At 38.5% G+C, this 23,788-nt stretch overlaps 1 protein-coding gene across 2 annotated transcripts in view; it reads left to right on the top strand.

Annotated features, from left to right (window-relative positions):
- Positions 1 to 23,788, top strand: part of GRM1 (glutamate metabotropic receptor 1) — a 438,538-nt gene that overhangs the window by 121,971 nt on the left and 292,779 nt on the right. For both annotated transcript variants that reach the window (XM_002714863.6, XM_051855288.3), the window contains exon 2: positions 19,086 to 19,335. In XM_002714863.6, the coding sequence (XP_002714909.2) occupies positions 19,086 to 19,335 (250 nt within the window). The remainder of the gene's footprint in view (positions 1 to 19,085; positions 19,336 to 23,788) is intronic.

Below are 23,788 nucleotides of genomic sequence, written 5' to 3'. Positions count from 1 at the left end.
TGCTGCCTTTGTGACCTCAGGCAGGTGGAAAATTGATGTTCTTAAAATTAAGAGCCCTGGGTTTCAAACTGGCACTTCCTTTGTGACCTTGGATGAGTTCTTTTAATTTTCTTGACCTCTTAGGTATAAAATGAGGATTATGGACAAAACAATCTCTAAAGTTCCCTACTTGTTAACATTTTACATACATACAAAGTACACATGCCACTTGCACAGGCTATAGAGTGTCAATGAAAAATTCCTCCAGAAATCCAATATAATCATACACCAATGGGACAAAGCGTTTTTCAGGTGGACTATTTATAAATTTCCTAACTGAATTGGTCAACAGTTACTCCTGAGTGAATCTATCCATCCAGTAAGAGTTATTGAGTTGACACATTGCCCAGATACTGTGTTGGGCAAAAGTGATTTAGATATGGCTCTTAATTTAGAAAGAACATTTACACACACACTAATGCAATATGCAGAAGAAAGCACATAACTGTACTAATAAATACATGATTATGTATGACTGGACTTCAAAAAAGTTAGTGGAAAAACAGAATTAAAAGATAATTTATTTTGGTGCAAAAAATTGGAAATTTGTGCTTTTTTAATAGTATCCATTTTCTGGAACTTTTAAAATATCTTTGATATACATAAATTAAAAAACTATTTTTATTCTAAAATAAATAGTTAATTCAATTTTCCATGGACTTTTGAAGTATGTTAATACATATCCATACATAACTGTTAATGTTATAAAAGTAATTAATAGAGTGTAGTGATGGAAGGCCACTTTTATTTCTCCCTTCTGAGTGGCAAGTAGGTCTTGAAGGAAACAGAACTCACTGGGGGCATTTTATATAGGATAATCAGGGAAGATCTCCATGAGTAAGAGAATGGACAGACAAACTTGGATGATTATGATGATGGTGATAATTTATGTACTTATTTGAGAGAGAGAGTGAGAGGGAGTTCCCATATCCTGGTTCACTCCCCAAATGTCCTCAATGGCCAGTACTGTGCCTGGTTGAAACTGTGAGCCAGGAGCCATTTCCAAGTCTCCCATGTGGGTGGCAGGGACCCACTTACCTGAACCATCACCACTGCCTCCTACCGTCAGTATTATCAGGGATCTGGAATCATGAACTGGAGCCAGGTGTTAAGGCCATTACTCTGTATGGGATGCGAATGTCTCAACTGGCACCTTCACCACCAGGCCAAACACAGTGAGGATTAGAAGTGAGCCTGGCAAAAGCAGAGGAGAGTCTGAGTGAAGGAGCTGAGCAGGGCTTCCCTTACCATATTTGCAAATGGAAAGAAGTCCAGTGTGGCTGCAACTGTGAACTACTGAAGTGACAAGGGGGCGGAGGCTGGAGGTCACTAGGGATGTTGCAAGCCATGAAAGGGTTTTATATTTTCTCCTAAGTGTAGGAGAAACCACTAAAGAGCCCTGAAGCAATAAATAAATTGATCCAATTATGTTTACAATAACCATGGTTTCTGGGTTGAGAAAGATTGGAGCTGTATTAGTGGATGTGAGAAGATCACATGGAAGGATTTTGCAATAGTCAAGGAAAGAGAAAATCAAGACTTTGGCTAAGGGTAATAGTAACGAGCAGATTCAAAATACAATTAAGGTGGTGATAGATTATAGGGGAGCAAAACAATAAAGAAATAAAATGGTTCTATCATTAATCAGCATTCAAAATATATATGAATTAATTTCCAGGAAAGACAACCACTTTCACGTTTCATGCACACACACACACACACACACACACGTATGTGTATTGGAATTATCAAACATTTTGTTGTTTATCTCTTTCTTACATGTATGTTAACTGAAAAGGTCTATAATTACTCCTGTTTTAGAATGGGTGCAAGAAACAGCCATTTATTGAAGACATTCTTTGATGCTCTTACTTACTGATCTAGTTTTAGTATATTTGCTGCCAAAGCTAGCCCTATTTTCTGATCCTTTAGAATAAAAAGAAACTCACTTTCTTTAAAAACTAGTATAGGTATTTCTTCTTTCAGCATGTCTTTCTTACCCTCAACTCCCTCCTTTGGTCTGCACTTCTCGTACCTGGCACACATCTCTAATAATTCCTTTGCATATCTTTTAGGAACTTCTGAGTTTCTCTGGTTCATGAGCTCTTTTCTGTTAATTTGTTTGCCGCTAAAGGTCTAACCCTGCCTGGCACGTACATGCTGGAATACAGTGAACAATGAGAGGACGTGTTCTTTGATGAAGATAGGAAATTAGGAGTGCCTTATTTGACTTTCTCTACAGACATTGGGGGCTATGACTTGGCAGTTATAGGGCTTGGCAAGCAAGTCATTGGAAGACCTAAAACACCAATACACATAAGGCTCATTGATTTAGATTTCTTGGAATTGGAAGGAATCTTAGAGGAGATCTAGTCCAACAAAAGATCCACTCTGCATTGCACCATCACAGCCCAAACTTGTGTAAAATGCTTTATTCCTGATACTGTGTTTCTCATAAATAATGTCTTATTTATCAGTTTTTACTAGAGAAATTATGATTTAACAAAAATGGATGCTGGCATATTTTCATTATGAACTATTAATTAAAGTATAAATCATATGGATAGCTGGGGTAGAATATTGTGTATAGAGAATGAGCGATAACACAGGTTGGTTTCCACTCAGGTTCTTTGTGAACTCTTCCTTTCTATTTTGTTTATATCTTTTTTTTTTTGACAGGCACAGTTAGACAGTGAGAGAGAGAGAGAGAGAGAGAGAAAGGTCTTCCTTTTTCCGTTGGTTCACCCCCCCAGATGGCTGCTATGGCCGGTGCTGAGCCGATCCGAAGCCAGGAACCAAGTGCTTCCTCCTGGTCTCCTATGCGGGTGCAGGGCCCAAGGACCTGGGCCATCCTCCACTGCACTCCCGGGCCACAGCAGAGAGCTGGACTGGAAGAGGAGCAACCAAGACAGAATCCGGCACCCTGACCGGGACTAGAACCTGGGGTGCCGGCACCGCAGGCGGAGGATTAGCCTAGTGAGCCAAGGTGCTGGCCTTGTTTATCTCTTTTTATTTATTTATTTATTTATTTATTTATTTATTTGACAGGCAGAGTGGACAGTGAGAGAGAGAGACAGAGAGAAAGGTCTTCCTTTGCTGTTGGTTCACCCTCCAGTGGCCGCCGCGGCCGGCGCACCGTGCTGATCCGATGGCAGGAGCCAGGTGCTTCTCCTGGTCTCCCATGGGGTGCAGGGCCCAAGCACTTGGGCCATCCTCCACTGCACTCCCTGGCCACAGCAGAGAGCTGGCCTGGAAGAGGGGCAACTGGGACAGAATCCGGCGCCCCGACCGGGACCAGAACCCGGTGTGCTGGCGCCGCAAGGTGGAGGATTAGCCTAGTGAGCCGCGGCACCGACCCTTATTTATCTCTTTAACCCTGGTGTTCTCGCAGATTATGCCCATCTGCAATGCCTGTCCTGTTCTCTGTGAGGACTCCTAATGCCAAAATGTGCTATGAAGATTTTAAATCATGGACATAAGGAATTATTCGCCATCAGACGAGGTTTATAAATGATACAAGAAAAGTCATAGGAAAGTGCCTGGGACTCAGCTATGCTGCAGGCACAATAAAATCTACCTTTGATGCACTGCTTTGCTTTGCTGCTCTGATCTCCAAGGCATCCTAATGCCCCTAACTGCCCTTCTGCTTTCAGAAAGAGCTGCAAAACTAAGTCATGTTAGGTGTTAGGGCTTTAAAGTGTTACTTCTCTCAGGATCTTTTTCAAGAGAAAGAAATGGAATGACTTCTAATGGCAGAATTTCAGGTATTGCGAAGGATTCATCTTGAGTTAGGTGGGCTGATGCCAGCACTTTTAATAGCATCATGTGTAAGGCTTGTTGTGAACATCCTGGCCCGAGAAGCAGAAAAAATGCCCACTGACATTTACTTGGTTGTGTTCTTGGCACTTCATTGACTCTGTCTTGCTCAGCATCACTCATAGACAGCTGGCCACTCCTCCTTGCAGTCTCCCTGACCCATCCGATTCACCTCTGCAGGCTCACAGCCTTGAGTCTTATCCCTCTATAGCACAGTGAATGAGGCTATGTGGTCTGGAATTTGACTGTCAAGGCTATGTTCCCAACCCTCCATTCACTGTGTATGGGAATAGAAGCAACATTTGCAAGCCTCAGTTTTACCATATGTGAAATGGAAACAATGGACATAAAAAGGCTTCACTTGTTGCCTAGCACATAGAATTCAAGATATTGCCTAAATATGAAACAAACTCATATAGTACTTAGATTCTTTAAGTCTTATACCAACTCTAATAGGTGGTTAGTATTGTCTTCATTTTACAGATGAGCAAACCAAAGCACAGAGGAATTAACTAACTTATCCAAAGTCTCATACCTAGGAGAGTCAGAATTTGAGTCCAGGACTCACTCTGGTTCCATTGTGGCTCCCCCCCCCCCCGCCTTTTTTTTAAAAACCATTCTGCAATGCTACCTCTTCCATAAACTAACAATATTACTCCAACAGCATTGGCACAAAGCCATCAGAAAACGCTGCATTATCTGATTCTGGGTGAAATGCAAGTCAAAGTGAGGTTCTAGAATTCAAACTGGTGTCGAATGTGTCTAGTAAGTTGCAGGAAACCTAGACCAAACTTACAGACCCATAAAAAGGGGCCTCAGAAATGATCCAGCACAATTATTTCACCTTACAGAAATGGAAACTCTAAGCTAGGGCAGCTCAGGAACTTGCAAACTGTCATAGTTAGGAAGAGTCAATTTTCATGGACTAACCCAAGGGCTTTTGAAATTCACTACATTTACCTCAAGAGATTCTCATGTCCTTTGTATTCAAATAATTTTAATACTTTTTGATTCAAAGCAAGGTCTATCTTGATTTGGTTAAATGATGTTTTTTCACCAGTAATCCAAAAAGATATTAAAAAATGGGGTTAAATAGAAGGAAACCAAGGGCCTGGTAATGGGGTTTGGTTAATTCTACTGAACTAAATGTGGCTAAAAGTAGCTACTTGGAGGGGTGAAGGGAACAGCTGACTTCTGCTGAATGTCAAGCCAATGTTGCTGGGCAGTATGTCTTTCTATTAGTTCAGGTTCACTAATGAGCCTTTGCTGTAAGTCGCTTTGTTTTCTCTTATGTTGGCTGTTTCTGCAGGGCAGTGTTCTTGCTTTTCAGTGACTACATACTGAGGAGTATTGGCAAAAATGAATCTGCAGGCAAGATAAAATTTAAATGGTTGCACAACAAATGTTTCTCTTCCCCTACAGTAATATACTTGTAAAAGAAATCAGATAGGGAAAGAAAAAGCTGTTGGAAAAAATCTGTTAAACAGATGTCTGCTTTGAATACTGTGAATATGAAAAATGTTTTGACATGAAGTTCTAGATTATGAAAGAGTGCTGACTCATTCTGTTCTAGAATCACCAAATGCTTATGCTGTAGGGAATCTTCAAGATCTCCTAGTATGAACCCCGCATTTTAAACATGAGCAAATAAGATTTATCAATTGCTCAAGGTCACAGCCAATTAACAGCAGTCAAGACGTATGCCTCTCATCCTGGAAATTGTATCATGAAATGTTATATGAAATATTGTAATATTGGCTTGGACTTACATTACAAAATATCACAAAATAGGTGGCTTAAACAATAGAGAATTATTTTCTAACAGTTGGGACATCTGAGAAGTCCAAGGTTAAGATTTTTAGCTGATATTATATCTTTTCAGAACTGTCTTCCTGGTTTATATAGATGGTTGCCTCTGGGTATACCTCATACAGTTTTCTTTTGGTCCATATTTGCAGAGACAAAGAAGGAGCCTGTACTCTCTGGGGTCTCTTCTTAGAAGGACATCAATCTCATGAGATCAGGGTCACATCCTTGTGGTCTCACTGAACCTTGATTACCTCCTTGTTGGCCCCATCACAAAACAACCATATAAGGAGTTAGGATTTCAGAATATGAATTTTGAGGAGATACAAACTTTCAACCTAGAATAAGTATCAAGAATATGCTAATCTGCAAGTAGCAGAAGACCAGCTTATCAGATAACGTTTCATTTTGCTCACTTAAAAAGATACTTACGGACAGGAAGTACAGAACTGGCACACAGCTACAGGTTTCTGGGTTGTTCTGTCTTCTGCCTCTCTTGTTCATGTGTACAGATTTAATTCTCATACTTCACCATTCAATTTTACAACATGGCAATTGCAACTTGAAGCTCAGGTCCATATACTGATGTAACAAAGGAACAAGGGACTGAGACCTAAGATACATATCTATTTTCAAACTTTTTCAAAACTTGCCCAGCAGCTCCACCTGGCAACTGGTGCTAAAATCTCATTTCTTGGAACTAGGCCACTTTGCTTCTATAGCTGCCACGAAGTCTGGCAAGATAAGCATTTTTGGCCATGCACAACCACACCAAATAAGATTGAGTATTTTTAGTAAAGAAGAATAGGGAAATTGGTAATGTATAAGAAAGTATCCACATCTGAAGCCAAATAATATGCTGGAAGTAAGTAACTAAGAGTGATAAGCTTCAGGGTCAGACTCATCTGAATTCAAATCTCGGCTCTAAGAAATCTTTCATCTGCTGGGTCACTCCCAAATGACTACAACAAGTAGAGCTGGGCCAATCTGAAGCCAGGAGCCAGGAGATTCTTCTGGGTCTCCCACGTGGGCGCAGGGGCCCAGGGACTCAGGCCATCTTCCACTGCTTTCCCAGGACATGGCAGAGAGCTGGATTGGAACTGGAACATCTGGGACTGGAACTGGCACCCATATGGGATGCTGGCACTGCAGTCGTGGCTTTACCTGCCAGGACACAGCTCCAGCCCCTATAGCACTGTTTTAAGTTCAGGCAGTATTAGTGTGGTGTTTTCTCTCTGGAGTAGATCATAATTTGATTTCTTTAAAACTCCAATGACACAAAACGTTCAGGATATCAGACACAGAAACTGGTTAAACAAATTTTGTTTTATTCACCATTATTCCCTATCATGCCCAGATAATATTTGGACATTGTTCATGCTGCATCTAGCCCTTTGCTCAAAGAGAGTGTCTTCAATGAACCACAATCCTGGCCTCAACCTGAAGTGCTTCCTGGTGATGGAGAAGAGGTGGCCACACTTGCAGGAGATTCCTACTGAACAGAGATGGTGTTCCTAGTCTTTTTCTATCCTTTCTTAGGGCAGAGGACCAGTGGATAATACAATTTACATTTCTTAGGCTTGATTGGATTGAGTCCTAAATTTAAAAAGAGAGAGAACAAGAGAAGACAAGCTACTTTTTTTTTTAAATAGATTAAGGAGACTCAGATCAGATTAAAATGATCTCTCAATCCAAGAAGGTTGATATCACAGGATTTAGCTAACTTTACTAACGGGCAGTCACTATAACATTAGTGTCTAATTTCCTTTAGGAAGAAAGTTTGTTACCTGGATGCTATGAGAGGTTCATTTCTATTCTGGAAAATTTCTCAAAATATCCCAAAGTAGCTATACTTGCCATGGCCTTCAGTTTTCATCCTTATTCATTTTTATTTCATATTTATTTTTTGTTAGCAAAGTAACATGTGATTATTGTAGGTAAATTGGAAAATAAAGATAATAAAATATAAGAGCATAGTTACATGTAATTGTATCATATAAAGAAAACAACTATCAAGATTTTATGCATATTCTTCAAATGTTCTCTTTATATATAAAGGTATAAAGATGCATTTTAAAAATTGTTTTATATTCTGCACATTATTTTTAAACTAATTTTTGTACTTATGAGATTGGTAAAACTGCTTACGATTTTGCATCATGCTTAAAAAATGTTCACATGTATTCCTCTTATAATATATAGTGATCATTTATGATCATTTAACCAATTTCCTATTGTTAACCACAAGGTTTTTTTTTTTAATTTTGTTTGTTATTTGAATTGTATTCTGTGATGAAGATCTTTGAAATTTGGACAATTGCATTATTTTCTGAGTCAGTCAAAGGATATGAACATAGTTTAGCATAATTTTAACAATATATGACATTACTAAAAATGTGAACAGTTCATAATGTCATTGCATGAACACTTGCCAACATTGTATATTCTCCTTAAAAAGAATACATAGTTTATGTGGATGTGTGTATATTTTGGGATGATTTTTCTGAACATATTGTTGCTAGATACAACTGGCAAGGTTTCAATTGTCTATCAACACCACATAGATAGGGATAGGGATAGTGGACAGGTAACTCACAGGTTGTCTTCTCTTAACTTTTTTATCCATTTCATAAAGAATTCCAGATAGGGAATCAACAAACTGAATTATTGCATAAAGCTCTAAAATTGATACAATGAGGCACGTAAGACTGTAACTTAAAGACGACTCAGTGACTGAGACTCAATATAGACAAATATAAACTTTAAACACATTTTAAAATATAAAACACATAACTCCAAAAATAAAAAAGGAGGACTTGCTTTGTGCAAATTGGGCAGAAAAAAAAATCTAAGGACAACCTGGGCACAAGGTGACCATGAGTGGAGAGTGACGCACTGCTGCTAAAGAAACATCATGAGCTTAGGTTTATAAATAGGAACATGGAAAGAAAGAAATCTAAAGCCCTCTGGTCAATGCAAAAGCCTATGTCTAATTTTAGTTTACCCAACTATAGAGAGACATGAATATTCCTTGCGTTTTTCTACATTCTGGGAAATTTATTTTCATTATCAGATATAAATGAATAATCATGATAAGTCTTTGAGATGCATAATGTGACCTCTATTTTACACAAGAGGCAACCAAAGCTTCAAAGAAGCTTTCAGTTTAACCAGTTTCTTCTCTGGGATCCGGGACTCAGACTATGTTGATCTTCCTCCAATGCTCATCTTCTTCTTCAGTCAGCTATGAGGCATAGCTGTGAACACAGTGGGAGTCAAGGACAAAGATCACTTGGCCTCAATCCTACACACATGTTCTTAGCTGAAAGGCAGAGCTGCTGTTGAGCCTAAATCTTATCGCTTGGAGAAGACGGCCACTTTGTGGTCCATCTCCTTCTGCCAGGGTGCTATACTTGTAGCTGCCCAAACTGGGATAGTTTGGGGAGGGGCTGGGAAATTGTTGGAATGGTAATCCTCTTTGTTCTCTCTGACTGCTCTTGTGAGACAGCTCCTTCACTGACCTTGCAAATAAATTTCCTTACAGGCTCCCACCTGGGGACCCGGAGGCAGGTGATGACTCACTCACCTCTCACTGACCAGATCCTGCTGATGCTGTGTGTTAGAGCACTCAGCAGGTGTTTGCATGGAGGCAGGGGAGCTGTAACATTTTCTAGGTATTAAGTGAGTGAGCCAGGCAAATCAAAACAATGCCAGAAAAGGGTAAAGTAATAGTGATTGTTTCTCTGCTGGGAGAAGAAATGCTGAATTCTGACTTCCAGAAGACTCTTCCTGCCCAATGGAAAAATAAGGATTCAAACAAGCTGACTCTGTCTCCACGGAGAACAAAGAGGAAATGGATTTAGATTTTATCAAAAGGAGTTTAGGCCAGCATGAAGAATGTCCTGATGGTGATAGCTATTTGTTAGTGCAAAAAGCTCCCAGATGGTGGTGTGAAATCTATTTCCTTATAAAAATTTTTACTAAAATGGGCTGTTTTCTTTTTTGCCTAAGATGGCCCAAGGAGGTAGAGTAGTCAATTGACAGGGTCTAGAGATCAGGGAACGAAGGGATTCATCATCTGTGGACTCTGGGATTGCATGAAAAATAAGACAGGAATTAAGGATTTCTAAAATGTAAGACCAGTGAGTATCCAAAGTGAAAGCACTTCTTAAGTGAAGAAAGACCTACATTTCTTCCCTGGGTGGACGTAATGGATGTTTTCCTTTTAAAATCTGATATATGTAGGAATGAATGATCTTGAACATAGTTGTTTGAGCAAGAAAGTATATGAAGCTGCAAAAACAGGGTTTTAACTATGTTACTCATGATAGCTGAATTGTTACTTTGGCCACCAAATGGAGTTCAGGTTGTTTCTTCAACACATCCACAATATTTTAGCAGTAGGAGAAGTAAGGCCTAATTTTCAGTGTCTCCTTTTTGCCATGTTGGCCGTTCATACAGTTAATTGCAAAATCCTGTACTGTTTCATCCCATGGCTTGCTTGCTCGATGATGCTTAGGAATGAAATCATGCTTTTGTGAATGAATTTGTTGTTCTGGCTGCATAATTATCATATTAGACTTCTTTGAAGTAGTATGTAGCTTAGAAAAAGCAAAACTCTAATCATTGTTTTTTTCTCCCCTGAAATATTTCCATTTTTATGGCATTTTGATGCCTTTCTCAATTTTGCCCTTGTATAGGCAATAATGTCCATTTCTATGACTTTAAATACTTTCATTATTATTCACATAATAGAGATTCTTTGTAAACTCCATATTCTCCCCAGTAAATAGCCCCATCAGATCTGCACAGAAATTCAATTTTATTGCATATCTTGATTTTCTTTCTGTACAATCCACTCAACCTTGAGCTTATCCTGTATTCTACCCCCTTCCCACAACCAACTAGGATCAAAATTAAGATTTTTCAGGGCTGGCGTTGTGGTGTAGTGGCTTAAGCTGCTGTATGCGATGCTGGCATCCCAAATGGGCACTGGTTTGAATCCTGGCTGTTCCACTTCCAGTCCAGCTCCCTGCTAATGCACCTGGGAAAAAGCAACAGAAATGACCCGAGCCCTTGGGCCCTCGCATCCACATAGGAGACCCAAAAGAAGCTCCTGGCTCCTGGCTTCAGCCTAGTCTAGACCTGGCCATTGCAGACATTTGGGGGATGAACCAGTGGATGGAAGATCTACTGTCTCTTCCTTTCGCTATGTAACTGACTTTCAAGTAAATAAACAAATCTTTACAACGTGTTCAAATGAGCATATAGTTTCAAAAAGCATTGTCCTTCATCCTTAAAAAATTAAATTGAGATTTTTCAATATATTAAGTTTTATATGTCATGGAAGCTGTCGGATGCCATTCTTCCCTTTCTGTCTTGCTCTCTAGGTTTCAGGCAACATTATGAGAGGGATAAAGTCTGTTATAAAATCTGTTACGACACAGCGATATATAGCACATTTTCATGTTGCTATCTTGTAGTGCTATGCCAGATGCCTTACTAGAGATCATCACACAGAGTGTCATTCTATAAACCATGAACCTTCTGCTCCAGTAAGATTTCTCTACTCACTGCCTCTAAAAATACCTATTGTGGAGTCTTACTCACTCCCATTCACCCTAGAGGCTAACCCTTTGGTTACATTCTTCCAGCCCAGGTGCATTCTTAGTTTTCTCAAGAAATGTTCTTTGAATATCCCTGCACTCTTATCCTAAAGTTAATATTACAGTGTTCTTTGTTTCCCATGCACCATACACATCTCAGCATGGTTGCTGTATTTTGTGTGCAAATAGTGGTAATCAGCAGTGGCTGTCAGGTGTTAAATCCTAGATCCACAACTGGGTCACTTTGGACAAGTTACTTAACCTGTAAGATTCTATGTCCTCATTTATAAAGTAATGGTTTTAATTTCTATGGACCTGTTTTGATGAATGTTTAACATTCATAACATGTTATGATGAATGTTAGGTGTTTAACACAATGCCAGATACAAAATTGCTATTCTTCAAATTGAAGGTAGAAACAGTTTCCAATATTTCTTAGCAACTCTTAAGGTGCAACTCTGTTTACTCATGACCTGGGAAATAGCTAGAATGCACATTCCCAAGTTTTCTTTCAGGGTATGGAAAAATCTTCTCACACGTTCAAAGGTTTGTGGAAAGTGTAATTAAAAGATAAATTTATTTTGGTGCAAAATTTTGACATCCATGTGTCTGAGGGGGTCTTCAAAATGTTTATGAGAAATATAGATTATGAAAAAATACATGGTTTTAAAATATTTTGGCTGAAAAATAAGCTCGTCTTTTAATTCTATTTTCCAGAAACTTTTTAAAGTGCCTTGTGTTTTGAGAGTCAGAATAAGTATCACCTCCTTTGGGAACCTTTCCTGCTTCTTTGTCCACAACACCTACATCAGATACTTGTCCTTGTCATTGTCCTTGTTAATGTCATTAGCTCTGTTGCTAGCGCATGAAACCAATTTGTTTCAAGCTTGTTGGAGGTGGTTTCATTCCCACTTTGTTTGCTTTTAGAATAAAGCACTATTATCAATATATGGCTACCATAGAATTATTTTTGATAATATATATGAATACAACTTTTAGAGTCTAAAATTTGTAAAAGTACACATTACTGTAGTTTTTCTTCCTACACTACAGTTCCCTCATAGAAATTATTTTATTTGAGAGTCAAAAAGAGAGGTAATGAGGGAGAAAGAGTGTGCACCTATCTTCTGGTTCGCTCCCTAGATACCTCCAACTGTCAAGACTAGGCTGAGGTGCAGGGTGGGAGCAAAGAACTCAATCCAGTCTCCCATGTGGGTGGCAGGAACCACATTACTTAAGCCATCATCTGCCATCTCCTAATGTATGCATTAGTTGTAAACTAGAATTGAAAGTGGAACCAAGATACAAACACAGGCATTCTGCTATGTGACATGGCTGGCTTAAGCAATGGCCTAACCTGTAGGCCAAACACCAGCCCCACTCTCAGGGGAATCTATATTTGCATTTGGAGCATGTTAGGCATCACACAAAATGACAAATTTAAACATATCCAATGCATATTTTTCAGCTATCAATTTTTATTGAGGATTGCTGTCCAAACAAGAACACATGATTACAGAAATCAATATAATTTCATGGAATTAACTGACTTACCTAAATATTATTTTAGATTATGAAAACATATACTTTTCTTGTCTTTTGCTACCAAGAAAAATAAGAAGTGATTTCATAGTCAGAACATGTAAAACTGGTCTTGTTCTAACATCCATAAGTTTCATTCATGCCATTCACCTCTCTGTACCTCAGTTTCCTTGTTTGTAAACTGAAGGTTTGGAATGAGTAAGATGTTACTGGACTTATAACCCTCAAATGTTCTCATTGTAATGCAAAGAGTATTCTCGCTCATTTATTCTACATGTAGTCTGATAAAGCAGTAAAATCATTTTTGGGATTGAAGTCCATGGGTGGACACCTGAGCATTCAAGTTTTTCTCTGGTAACATTATTTTGTGACAGACTGACAGTGACTTTTTCTGAGAGAGTCTACTGGGGATGTGTAGTTACCTTGCAGATTCCTGAACCTGGGTTCTTGGGGACAAAGCAGCATCTGAGGACCTTCCCCATGCCTTGTTCTGCAGATGAACAGGGGATTCACTTGCCAGCTGCAGTTTTCTCCCTTTTAATCAGTCAATGCCTCCTGTCTGAGTGGTGACATGTTTCCACAGTCCAGATGGCTAAGATTCTACGATGTGTTAAAGCTTTCATTTGTGTTTCACTGGACTGAATTAGGTCACAAAAGGTGCTTGAATTAAGACACAAATACACTAATTTAATAATTTAATCTTATGAAGAAGGAAACAAGATGTTAACTTTTCAAAAATATAGGAAACTCCTACTTGATTTCATTATGGTGCTTTTCAAGAGGTTGAAAATTTCTAGAGACTGAAATGTATGTCCCAAGTCCTCTTTTTTTTTTTTTTTTTTGACAGGCAGAGTGGTTAGTGAGAGAGAGAGACAGAGAGAAAGGTCTCCCTTTGCCGTTGGTTCACCCTCCAATGGCCGCCGATGCCGGCCGGCCCACCGCGCTGATCCGAAGGCAGGAGCCAGGTGCTTATCCTGGTCTCCCATGGGGTGCAGGACCCAAGGACTTGGGCCATCCTCCACTGCACTCCTGGGCCACAGCAGAGAGCTGGCCTGGAAGAGGGGCAACCGGGACAGAATCCGGCACCCCGACAGGGACTAGAACCTGGTGTGCCGGCGCTGCTAGGCGGAGGATTAGCCTGTTGAGCTGCGGCACCAGCCCCAAGTCCTCTTTGAATAATACCATTTTACAACTGTTATGGCTAAATAATCTCTCTATTTACCTTAAGAAAATTTGAAAACTAGTGTCAAATTTCCCACTGAAGTTTGAATTTCATTTGCAAAAGTGAATGTATTTATGACTTGCCTACAATGAATATTATTAATATACCTAATTTTTGCACTCTGATAGTTTAAAAATCTCATTTCAATTTCACTTGTTATTAAGAGATTTTAATTATTTTTATATGCTTGTTGCTGACTTTTAATATTTTTGTTAAATTTCTTTTGTTTGCTCATTTTTCTCTTAGGCTATTCCAACAAATATACTGTTTACTTAGGTGTCTAGAATTACCCTAAGTAGTAAAGATACATCAATGGATGTCATAGAAAGTCATAAAAAGGTATTGTCTTAGAGATTATGCACCATGGAGAGAGAAAAATAAAAGGCAAATTTCAGATATATATATCATATATATATATCATATGATATATATGATATATATATATGATATATATATATATATATATATATATAGAGAGAGAGAGAGAGAGAGAGAGAACACCAGGGGATGTGACCAGGATTTACTGGAAGGCTTCTTTGAATAATTAGGAAAGCTACCTTATCAGAAAAGGCTTTTCAGAGAAGATATTTATCTTGAGATATGACACACAAGAATATCTTAGATACTCTTTTCTGGTGATAGAAACAGTTAATAGAGGCATAGGTGAGTGGGATGTTTGAGATTGCCATAGGGCTAGAGAAGATTAGGGAGGAAAAGTAGGAAGGATTAAGTAGGAGAAATTAGAAGGCTCAGTCCATGTACAACTTGGTAGCACAGAGGACGGCGTTTCATTCCAAGCATGTTGGGAAGCAATTGGTGATTTTTGCAATGAGTGACAAAATCTGATTATCTTAATAGATCACCTTGGTTGCTAGGCATGTCAACAATCATTGAGAACAAACATGCAAGTAAGAAGACCAACTAGGAGGCTAGGGCATTTGTCTAGGTAAGAGCTTATAGTTATTGGTATAGACAATGTTGTGGATGGCCCCTTAGAATTCATTTATCTGCTTGGTGCATCAACCTCCTAGCCATGATAGAATAGTCTTTTATGGATCTTGGCTGCTCCCTTCTTGGAAGTTCTCCTTTCTTGTGGACCTTAGCCCGTGACTGACAAAAGGAGCTCCTTTTGTTCAAAGTTGAGGCTAACTCTGTGACATAATGTGCTCTAGCATATTGTTGGCGGGGTCAGTGTCAGGCTAATCTTTAGCTGAGATGACAGTCCTGCTCAGCCTTTGTCTCAATCCTTCTTGCTTCTCTTGTTCATCTTCTCCTCAGTATATTACTTGGATAAGCTTAGATCTACATCTCAGACTCCATTTTTAGGGGACATAATGTAAGATATGGTTTAGAGTGACAGAGATTAAAAAATAGAAGAGAATGGATTAAGAATTTTCTAGAGGTAGGAAGTACTGGAATGGATTTGAATGTGAGAAAAAGACAAATGAAAGCAGTTCCTACATTTTATAATTGAACAACTTGGTGGATAAAGGCACAATTTAGTAATAGATGTCCCAGAGGAATGCATTTGTAAGACAGATGAAGAAAAATTTAAATTCCATATATGTGAAGTTTGGGATGTCTATAAATGGATATACTAGGTAGGCAATTGAATATACAAGTCTTTTGTTCCAAAGGGTAGTTTACTCTGAGGATCTATATTTGGAACTCAACTGTCATATGTAAATGGTATTTAAAAGCATGTAACTGGCTGGCGCCCTGGCTCACTTGGCTAATCCTCTGCCTGCAGTGCCAGCACTCCAGGTTCTAGTCCCAGTTGCTTCTCTTCCATTCTAGCTCTTGCTGTGGCCCAGGAGGGCAGTGGAGGATGGCCCAAGTGCTTGGGTCCCTGCACCCGCATAGGAGATTGGGAGGAAGTACCCAGCTCCTGGCTTCGGATCAGTGCAGCGCCAGCCATGACAGCCATTAGGGGAGTGAACCAATGGAAGGAAGACCTTTCTCTCTGTCTCTCTCTCACTGTCTAACTCTGCCTGGCCAAAAAAAAAAAAAAAAAAAAAAAAAATGCAGTTAACTGAATGAAAATAGTTAAGCTAAGAGTATAGATGAAAAAAAGAGTTTCCCAGGACCAGGTACTGATGTGATGATATTTGGAGGTTTAGTAGAGAAGTAAAATCTAGAAAATACAACAAGAAATGGTTAATGAGTAGTGTGGAAACCTGGATAGGACTTTGTCACAAAAACCAAGAGAATGAAGTAATTCATAAGTGGTATGACCAAAAGTTGATTGCAGATTAGTGCTTAATGAAGTGGAAGACAAAGAATAGATCACGGGGTATGGCCAAAGGGAGATCATTGTTGACCTTGACAAAAGAAGATTTTGGGAAGAGAAGATTTATGATATGATGGGCATGCATATGTCTAAATCCATCGATATATATGTATATATATATAATTTGTGCAATTTTTGTACATCAACTATATCTCAATTCTAAAAAAAATGACAAAAAACAAAGAATGACAAGCCAAGAGCCAATATCATATTGAATAAAGAAAAGCTGAAAGCATCTCCCCTCATATCTGGACCAAGAAAAGATGTCCACTCTTATTCAATATAATGTTGGAAGTGTTAACAATGGAAATTACAGAGGATAAAGAAATAAAGGGCATCAAAACTAGGAAAGAGGAAGTAAATTACCCATATTTTCAGATGACATGATGTTGTACATGGAAAAACCTAAACATTCCATTGAAAAGCTGTTAGAATTGATCAACCAACTCACTAAAGTTGTAGGTTACAAAATAAACATACACTTTACAAATGCATAATGATAAATGTGGATGCAGAGGCCCAAGGATTTGAGCCATCTTCTACTGCTTTCCTAGGCCACAGCAGAGAGCTGGAGAGGAAGTGGAGCAGCTGATTCTCGAACCGGTGCCTGTGTGGGATGCTGGTGCTTCAGGCCAGGGTGTTAACCTGCTGTGCCACAGATCCGTACCCACTATAATGTATATTTAAAATGTTATCTTAAAAACTACAAAAAATGTAGAAAGAGAAAGGTAGGAAGGGAAGGAGAAAGGATATATTTATTGTATTCTTTGAATTATATCTAGAAACTATATTGAATCTGTTAAAAGTAATTAAAACTTTTAAAAACCCTAATAAAAAAGAAACAATGAGAAATGAAGAAGTAAATACATTGTTCTAGGCAACTATTGTTGCTGTAAAGAAGAGTGGTAAATGAAATAGTAATTCAAGTGGAGCAATGCATCCAAGGAATCTGTTGTTGTTTGACATGATTCGAAGGGAGAAACTGAATATCCAAGAAAGACAAAGCAATTGTGGGAGAAAGTCCCTGAATAGACTGTGATGGTATCTAGTGTCTGTGAGAAGAGGATGATTCTGTTTTGAATTGGACACTTCAAATGTGCAAGAAGAAGAATTCCAGAGAATGTTAGTGTCAATGAAGGAAGGTTCATGGATGTTGTAGTGGGTGGCTGAGAGCAGGTGATTGAATTAGTCTTTGTCTGACTATTTCTATGTACTTACCTGAACTTAGCCTCCTAGTTGAGATGGAATGTTGGGGTAGGGTAAGTAGTTTGGATATCTGAAGACAAAAGAGTAAGGGTGAAATAATAATGTTAGAAACTAAGAAATTTTACATACAGAAATGATGCAGTATAATTTCCCTGTACTACTGAGTGTCTCTTTTGGTGTGTGTGCTGGTGCATCTTAAAATTGGTCAGGAAAGTTGTAAGTTTCTTCATTCAAGTTTGTGTACTCAGGCATAGACATGGAATGGTGGAGGCTTGAATTTAAATAGCAATATGATTTTTTTCAGTGAATTATGAAAGATGTAAGGACTTTTCTAGAAAGGATTATGAAGATAGGACATGAGATCTAAGCAGGGCTGAGAAAGATAAAATGTAGGATTGAAGGAAAACCATGGAGGTTAAATGATTTGAAGTTTCTATGAAGTTGAAGAAATACTGTAGCAGAAGCAGTAGAATAGGAGGATACTTCAAATATTTGTAGAAAAATGGAGTTAAAAGATAAGTTTATTTAGGTAAATTTTTTTTTGAAATCCTTGTAAAAATTTTAAAAATAATATTCTTTTTTATGAACTTATTGAAAACCTCTTATGTATGAGGTAGAATAATAAGATGAGACAGAGAATGAGTATTTGATGTCCACATTCAGAGATATCAGAAACATCTTTGAGAGCATGGTGACAAAGTTAAATGTGTGGCCATGGAAATAGGTCTGGTACAGGAAATGTCAATGGGAAGAGGAAGTCAAAGAACTGGGAGAACATTTATGATATTAAAGGCATCATCCACATGCATGTTAAAATCTCCAACTTCAAGATATAGAGGCTTCTAAGGTGGGAGCTAAATTCATCAGTGAAATAGTGAAATTGGGAATTTGATAATGGGTTTTGTTTTAGGTCATTACTTTATGTCAGTTCTTAGTTTTTAGAAGTATATGTTATTAAGAATGACAAAGTCATAGAATGAAAATTAAAATACAAGGAACAGATCACTAAGACTTTTGTCACTTCATAGAGGATGATAGATTTTGACTAAGCCCTGTAGCTATTTCTGGTCTGATTGTCTCTGGCTCGACCAGGTGTTCACTTGCTTTGCTTATTCACCCTTCATGGAAATGTTGCAGGGCTTTTTATCACAATGTGTGTCTGCCTCTTGACCTGGCAACAAGCTGAATCAGGCCCTCAAACAGGCCTTCTCTTTGTGTGGGTTGACCTCCTTAACCCAGTGTGCTGATCTCATGTAGTTAAGATCTGGGACATCCACTGTTAGTTATGGTTATAAAACAGGGCCACAATCTTTCATTTCACAAAATTTGTTTCATTGTGGACACCCTAGCTCAGAGATATTTCCATTATTTTCAGAGTTGATTGATCACATTTGATTACTCCCCTTAATTCATCCAGATCTTTGCTCAGTCCCAGTTATATTTTCAATTTATGCAGTAAGTCAGTCTTCTCCATTCCCTCTGACAAGTTCTTATTCCAGTTTGTAAATGTCCACGCTGCCACAGTTTTCTTGAATATCTGCTGATTGTTTCTGGACAGGGAATTATGGGGAGAGCGGAATGGATGCTTTCAAAGAGCTGGCTGCCCAAGAAGGCCTCTGCATCGCCCATTCAGACAAAATCTACAGCAATGCTGGGGAGAAGAGCTTCGACCGACTCCTGCGCAAGCTCAGAGAGCGGCTTCCCAAGGCCAGAGTAGTGGTCTGTTTCTGCGAAGGCATGACAGTCCGGGGACTCCTCAGCGCCATGCGGCGCCTTGGTGTTGTGGGCGAGTTCTCACTCGTTGGAAGGTAAATCAATCAAAACTCTCCCTCTCTATCTCTCCCTTTCTCTTCCCCTCCCCATATAGGCATCCCATGTTTGCACATATCATTGCTGTCACATAACTGAATTCCCTAACTCCAAATTAAATGGAATGTGCATTGCTGAACTAGATATTAGTTCTGGGTCTCATTGATAGTAGGACTATTGGCATCTTCCTGATAGACAAGAGCAGAACAGTCGATAATAAACCAGTAAGACTAGTAAGATGGTAAGTTGTTTGCCAGAATGTGTCATGTTCTGAGAAATTATTCATTTTGTGTGCTTCCCCTACTACACAGCTTATGTTGCCATACCTCCCTCCTAAGCATAGACATCTGAATGGGATACTGATAGACAGAGGGCAGCAGTAGAACTGGAAAACAGATGTAAATATTTGGCCAAATATAAAGGAGGACATGCAACTGAACTTTAGAACTTAGCGATCTAATTTCTTGCCACACTTAGTAGATGGTTAATAGTGCTACCTTCAGCATGTGATTTTCAGAATTGCAGATGGTGGGATACAAAAATGTCTGCTCTCTTCCTAGGTCCCATGCACTTGTGTGACGATAGATTTTTAGTGTCACTGTATTTTAAGATTTTTGACCTCTCAGATATATTTTTTAATGTGCCATCTTCTCATATTACATCAAGAAAATGCTCAGTTTTTGTAAGGAACCTACTGAGTTTTTCTGAATGAAAAATTCCATTGGACTTCAGGAGTTTCACAATCACCTCCAGATTCCTTTGCCCCCTCCCATCTGGTCTACTATTTAGGTTATAATAAAATTGTGTCTACTGAAGAATTATAACCACTGACTCTATTCTGAAAGCTGGGTGATAGTGGGCATTCTCACTATGCTGTGGTCTGTCCTTCTGCCTGTAGCAGTAACTTCAATAACAGACTAATCTTACTATCATCTGGAATTAAAGTTATAAGACACTCAAAGATTTTTGCGGTGGTAGGAAAGAAATAAAAATATATGAATAAAGAAACAGAGATACCCTCCATGCCTGGAGAGTTATGGAGCCAATGTCAAATTATAATTCAAGAGGAAGACAATTACGGGATTTAGCTAAGATTGGCCCAAAGCATTGACTCATTTGAGCTTCTTCAGTGCAGCTGTGTGAAACCACTGGAAATTTTCCTAAGAAGGAAGGCCTTTTAAGAAGAAATATTTAAAGAAAGAACATTATTTCTTTCATGAGGGAAAATGATGTAAGCAGAATTGTTGAAGTATTTCTTGGAGTAATGTTCTTAATATAAGCACCAGGACAGATGGTGTACAGATATTCTGTCCTTTCTATTGCTTTGTAAAATGACTGCTTTTATGAAAATTGCTTGTGTTTAAAAAACCTCTCATATTTATCATTTTCAAAACAATAGTCTGTTTCATGGAGTTTATTATCTTTAATATTCTCAAAGAGGCTCTCTACCTGGGTTGTGGAGATCTTGAACAGATGTGGAAAATATGTGAGCTTTGGAGTATATGGACTGCCTAATTATGAAATATAATTATACAATTTTCTGTGATGAGTAATTGGAGTATAAATAATTCAATCCATCATCATTATTTAAAAGCTGGGCAAGGCTAGTAATGACAGCTTAAGCCTCTTTGTTTCTTCCTTACCTGCTAATAATGCAACTGAGCTCATACAGATATTTCGGGGGATCTCACACGTGCTTGGAGATCCTCTCTTCTATTTATTCAGGAAATATTTAATAAGTCATTGTGGTCTTAGTTAACCCACTATGCTGTGTGACACTAGGAACTTATTCCTTCTACCTAAGTCTGATTTGGAACCTGTTATCCAAACTCCCTTTATCTGCTCTACCCTGCCCAAGCTACAGTGATTATTATTCTATGTTCAGATTGGATTTTGTAAACTTCTATTCGTAAGGGAGAAGGTGTGTTATTTATCTTTCTATATCTGGCTTATTTCAATTAATATGATGTCATCTGGCTCATCCATTTTGCTGTAAATAAAGGATTTAATTGTTTTTAAGGGTAATAACATTTCATTGTGTATCTATGCCACATATTTTTATCCATTCATCTGTTGATAGACAAGTGTTTTGACCCATGTCTTAACTATTGTAACTAGTACAATAAACATGGCATGTGGGCATGTTTTGATATGATTTCAAGAGTTTTGGATATATGTCCACTAGTAGGATTGCTGGGTTATATGGTGGTTCAATGTCCAGGATTTTTAGAAAATATCCACACTGTTTTCTATAGTGGCTCTACTGATTTGCATTCCCATTAGCAGCATGTAAAAGTTGCTTTTTCCCCCCATCTTGCTAGTATTTTTTACCTTCTGTCTTTTTGATAATACCCATTCTAGTAAGGGTGAGGTGATATCTCCTTATGGCTTTGATTTGCATTTCTCTTAAGGGTGGTGATATAGAGCATTTTTTTCATGTTTGTTGGCCACTTGTATTTCCTTTTTTTTTTTTTTTTTTTTTGAGAACTATATCCCAGTGTGTTTCCCATATCTTACCTGATTGGTTTTTGTGGTTGGGTTTTGGAGTGACTTCATTCCTTTTGTTGGATAAGTAGCTTGCAAATGTCTCTTTACTTTGTTAATTGTTTGCTTTGCATTGTAGAAGTTTCTTAGTTTGATATAATTCCATTTATCTAGTTTTTCTCTAGTTACCTCTGTTTTTGAGTCTTATTCAAAAAAATCTGCCTACAACAGTGTCTTAAAGTGTTTCATCTATATTTTTTTCCAACAATTTCATAGTTGTAAGACTTGCATTTAGGTAATTTTTCACCTTGAGTTGGTTTTATATAAGGTGAAAACTAGGGATCTAATTTCATTTTCTTTTTTTTTAAATATTTATTTATTTATTTGAAAGTTAGAGTTACACAGAGAGAGGAGAGGCAGAGAGAGAGAGGTCTTCCATCTGATTGGTCACTCCCCAACTGGCCACAATGGCCAGAGCTGTGCTGATCCGAAGCCAGGAGCTGGGTGATTCTTCCTTGTCTCCCACATGGGTGCAGGAGCCCAAGGACTTGGGCCATCTTCCACTGCTTTCTCAGGCCATAGCAGAGAGCTGGATAGGAAGTGGAGCAGCCAGGCTTCGAACTGGCACCAATATGGGATGTCAGTGCTTCAGGCCAGGGTATTAACATACTGCACCACAGAATCAGCCCCTAATTTCATTTTCTTACATGTATATATCTCTAGGTTTGCCAACAATGTTTATTGAAGCAACTATCTTTTCTCTAGTCTATATTCTTGGAAGCTTTGTCAAAAACAGCTGACTATATGTATATGGATTACTTTAGGGCTTCTATATTCTATTCCATTTATCTCCATGTTGGTTTTTACACCAGTACTATGCTGATTTAATTACTAGGTCTTTGTAATAGGCTTTGATATCTGATATTGCGATGCATCCAGATTTATTTATTTATTGCTCAGGATCACTTGTGTTATTCTGGGTCTTTGTGGTGACTTAAGAATTTTAGGATTCTATAGAGTACATGTCCCATAATTTCTTTATCCAGTCTACTGTTGATGGGCATTTAGGTTGATTACAGGTCTTAGCTATTGTGAATTGAGCTGCAGTAAACATTAAGGTGCAGACAGCACTTTTATTTGCCAATTTAAATTCCTTTGGGTAAATTCCAAGGAGTGGGATGGCTGGGTTATATGGTAGGGTTATATTCAGGTTTCTGAGGAATCTCCAGACTGACTTCCATAGTGGCTTAACCAGTTTGCATTCCTACCAACAGTGGGTTAGTGTCCCTTTTTGTCCACATCCTCGCCAGCATCTGTTGTTGGTAGATTTCTGAATGTGAGCCATTCTAACTGGGGTGAGGTGAAACCTCATTGTGGTTTTGATTTGCATTTCCCTGATTGCTAGTGATCTTGAACATTTTTTCATGTGCCTGTTGGCCATTTGGATTTCCTCTTTTGAAAAATGTCTATTGAGGTCCTTGGCCCATCTCTTAAGAGGCTTGTTTGTTTTGTTGTTGTGGAGTTTCTTGATCTCTTTGTAGATTCTGGTTATTAATCCTTTGCCAGTTGCATAGTTTGTAAATATTTTTTCCCATTCTGTCAGTTGCCTCTTCACTTTACTGGCTGTTTCTTTTGCAGTACAGAAACTTCTCAATTTGATGCAATCCCAATTGTTAATTTTGGCTTTGACTGCCTGTGCCTCCGGGGTCTTTTTCAAGAAGTCTTTGCTGGTACCTATATATTGCAGGGTTTCTCCATTGTTCTCTAATAATTTGATGGCGTTGGGTCATAAATTTACATCTTTAATCCATGTTGAGTGGATTTTTGTGTAAGGTGTAAGGGATCTTACTTCATGCTTCTGCATGTGGAAATCCAGTTTTCCCAGCACCATTTATTGAATAGACTGTCTGTGCTCCAGGAATTGGTTTTAGATCCTTGATAAAATGTAAGTTGGCTGTGGATGTTTGG

Source organism: Oryctolagus cuniculus, chromosome 5 (assembly GCF_051225735.1).
Source record: "Oryctolagus cuniculus isolate XC-2025 breed Fujian yellow rabbit chromosome 5, ASM5122573v1, whole genome shotgun sequence".
In the NCBI taxonomy this organism is placed as follows: Eukaryota; Metazoa; Chordata; class Mammalia; order Lagomorpha; family Leporidae; genus Oryctolagus; species Oryctolagus cuniculus.
Note: the sequence above shows the minus strand (reverse complement) of the source record. Positions and strands in the feature narration are given on the sequence as shown.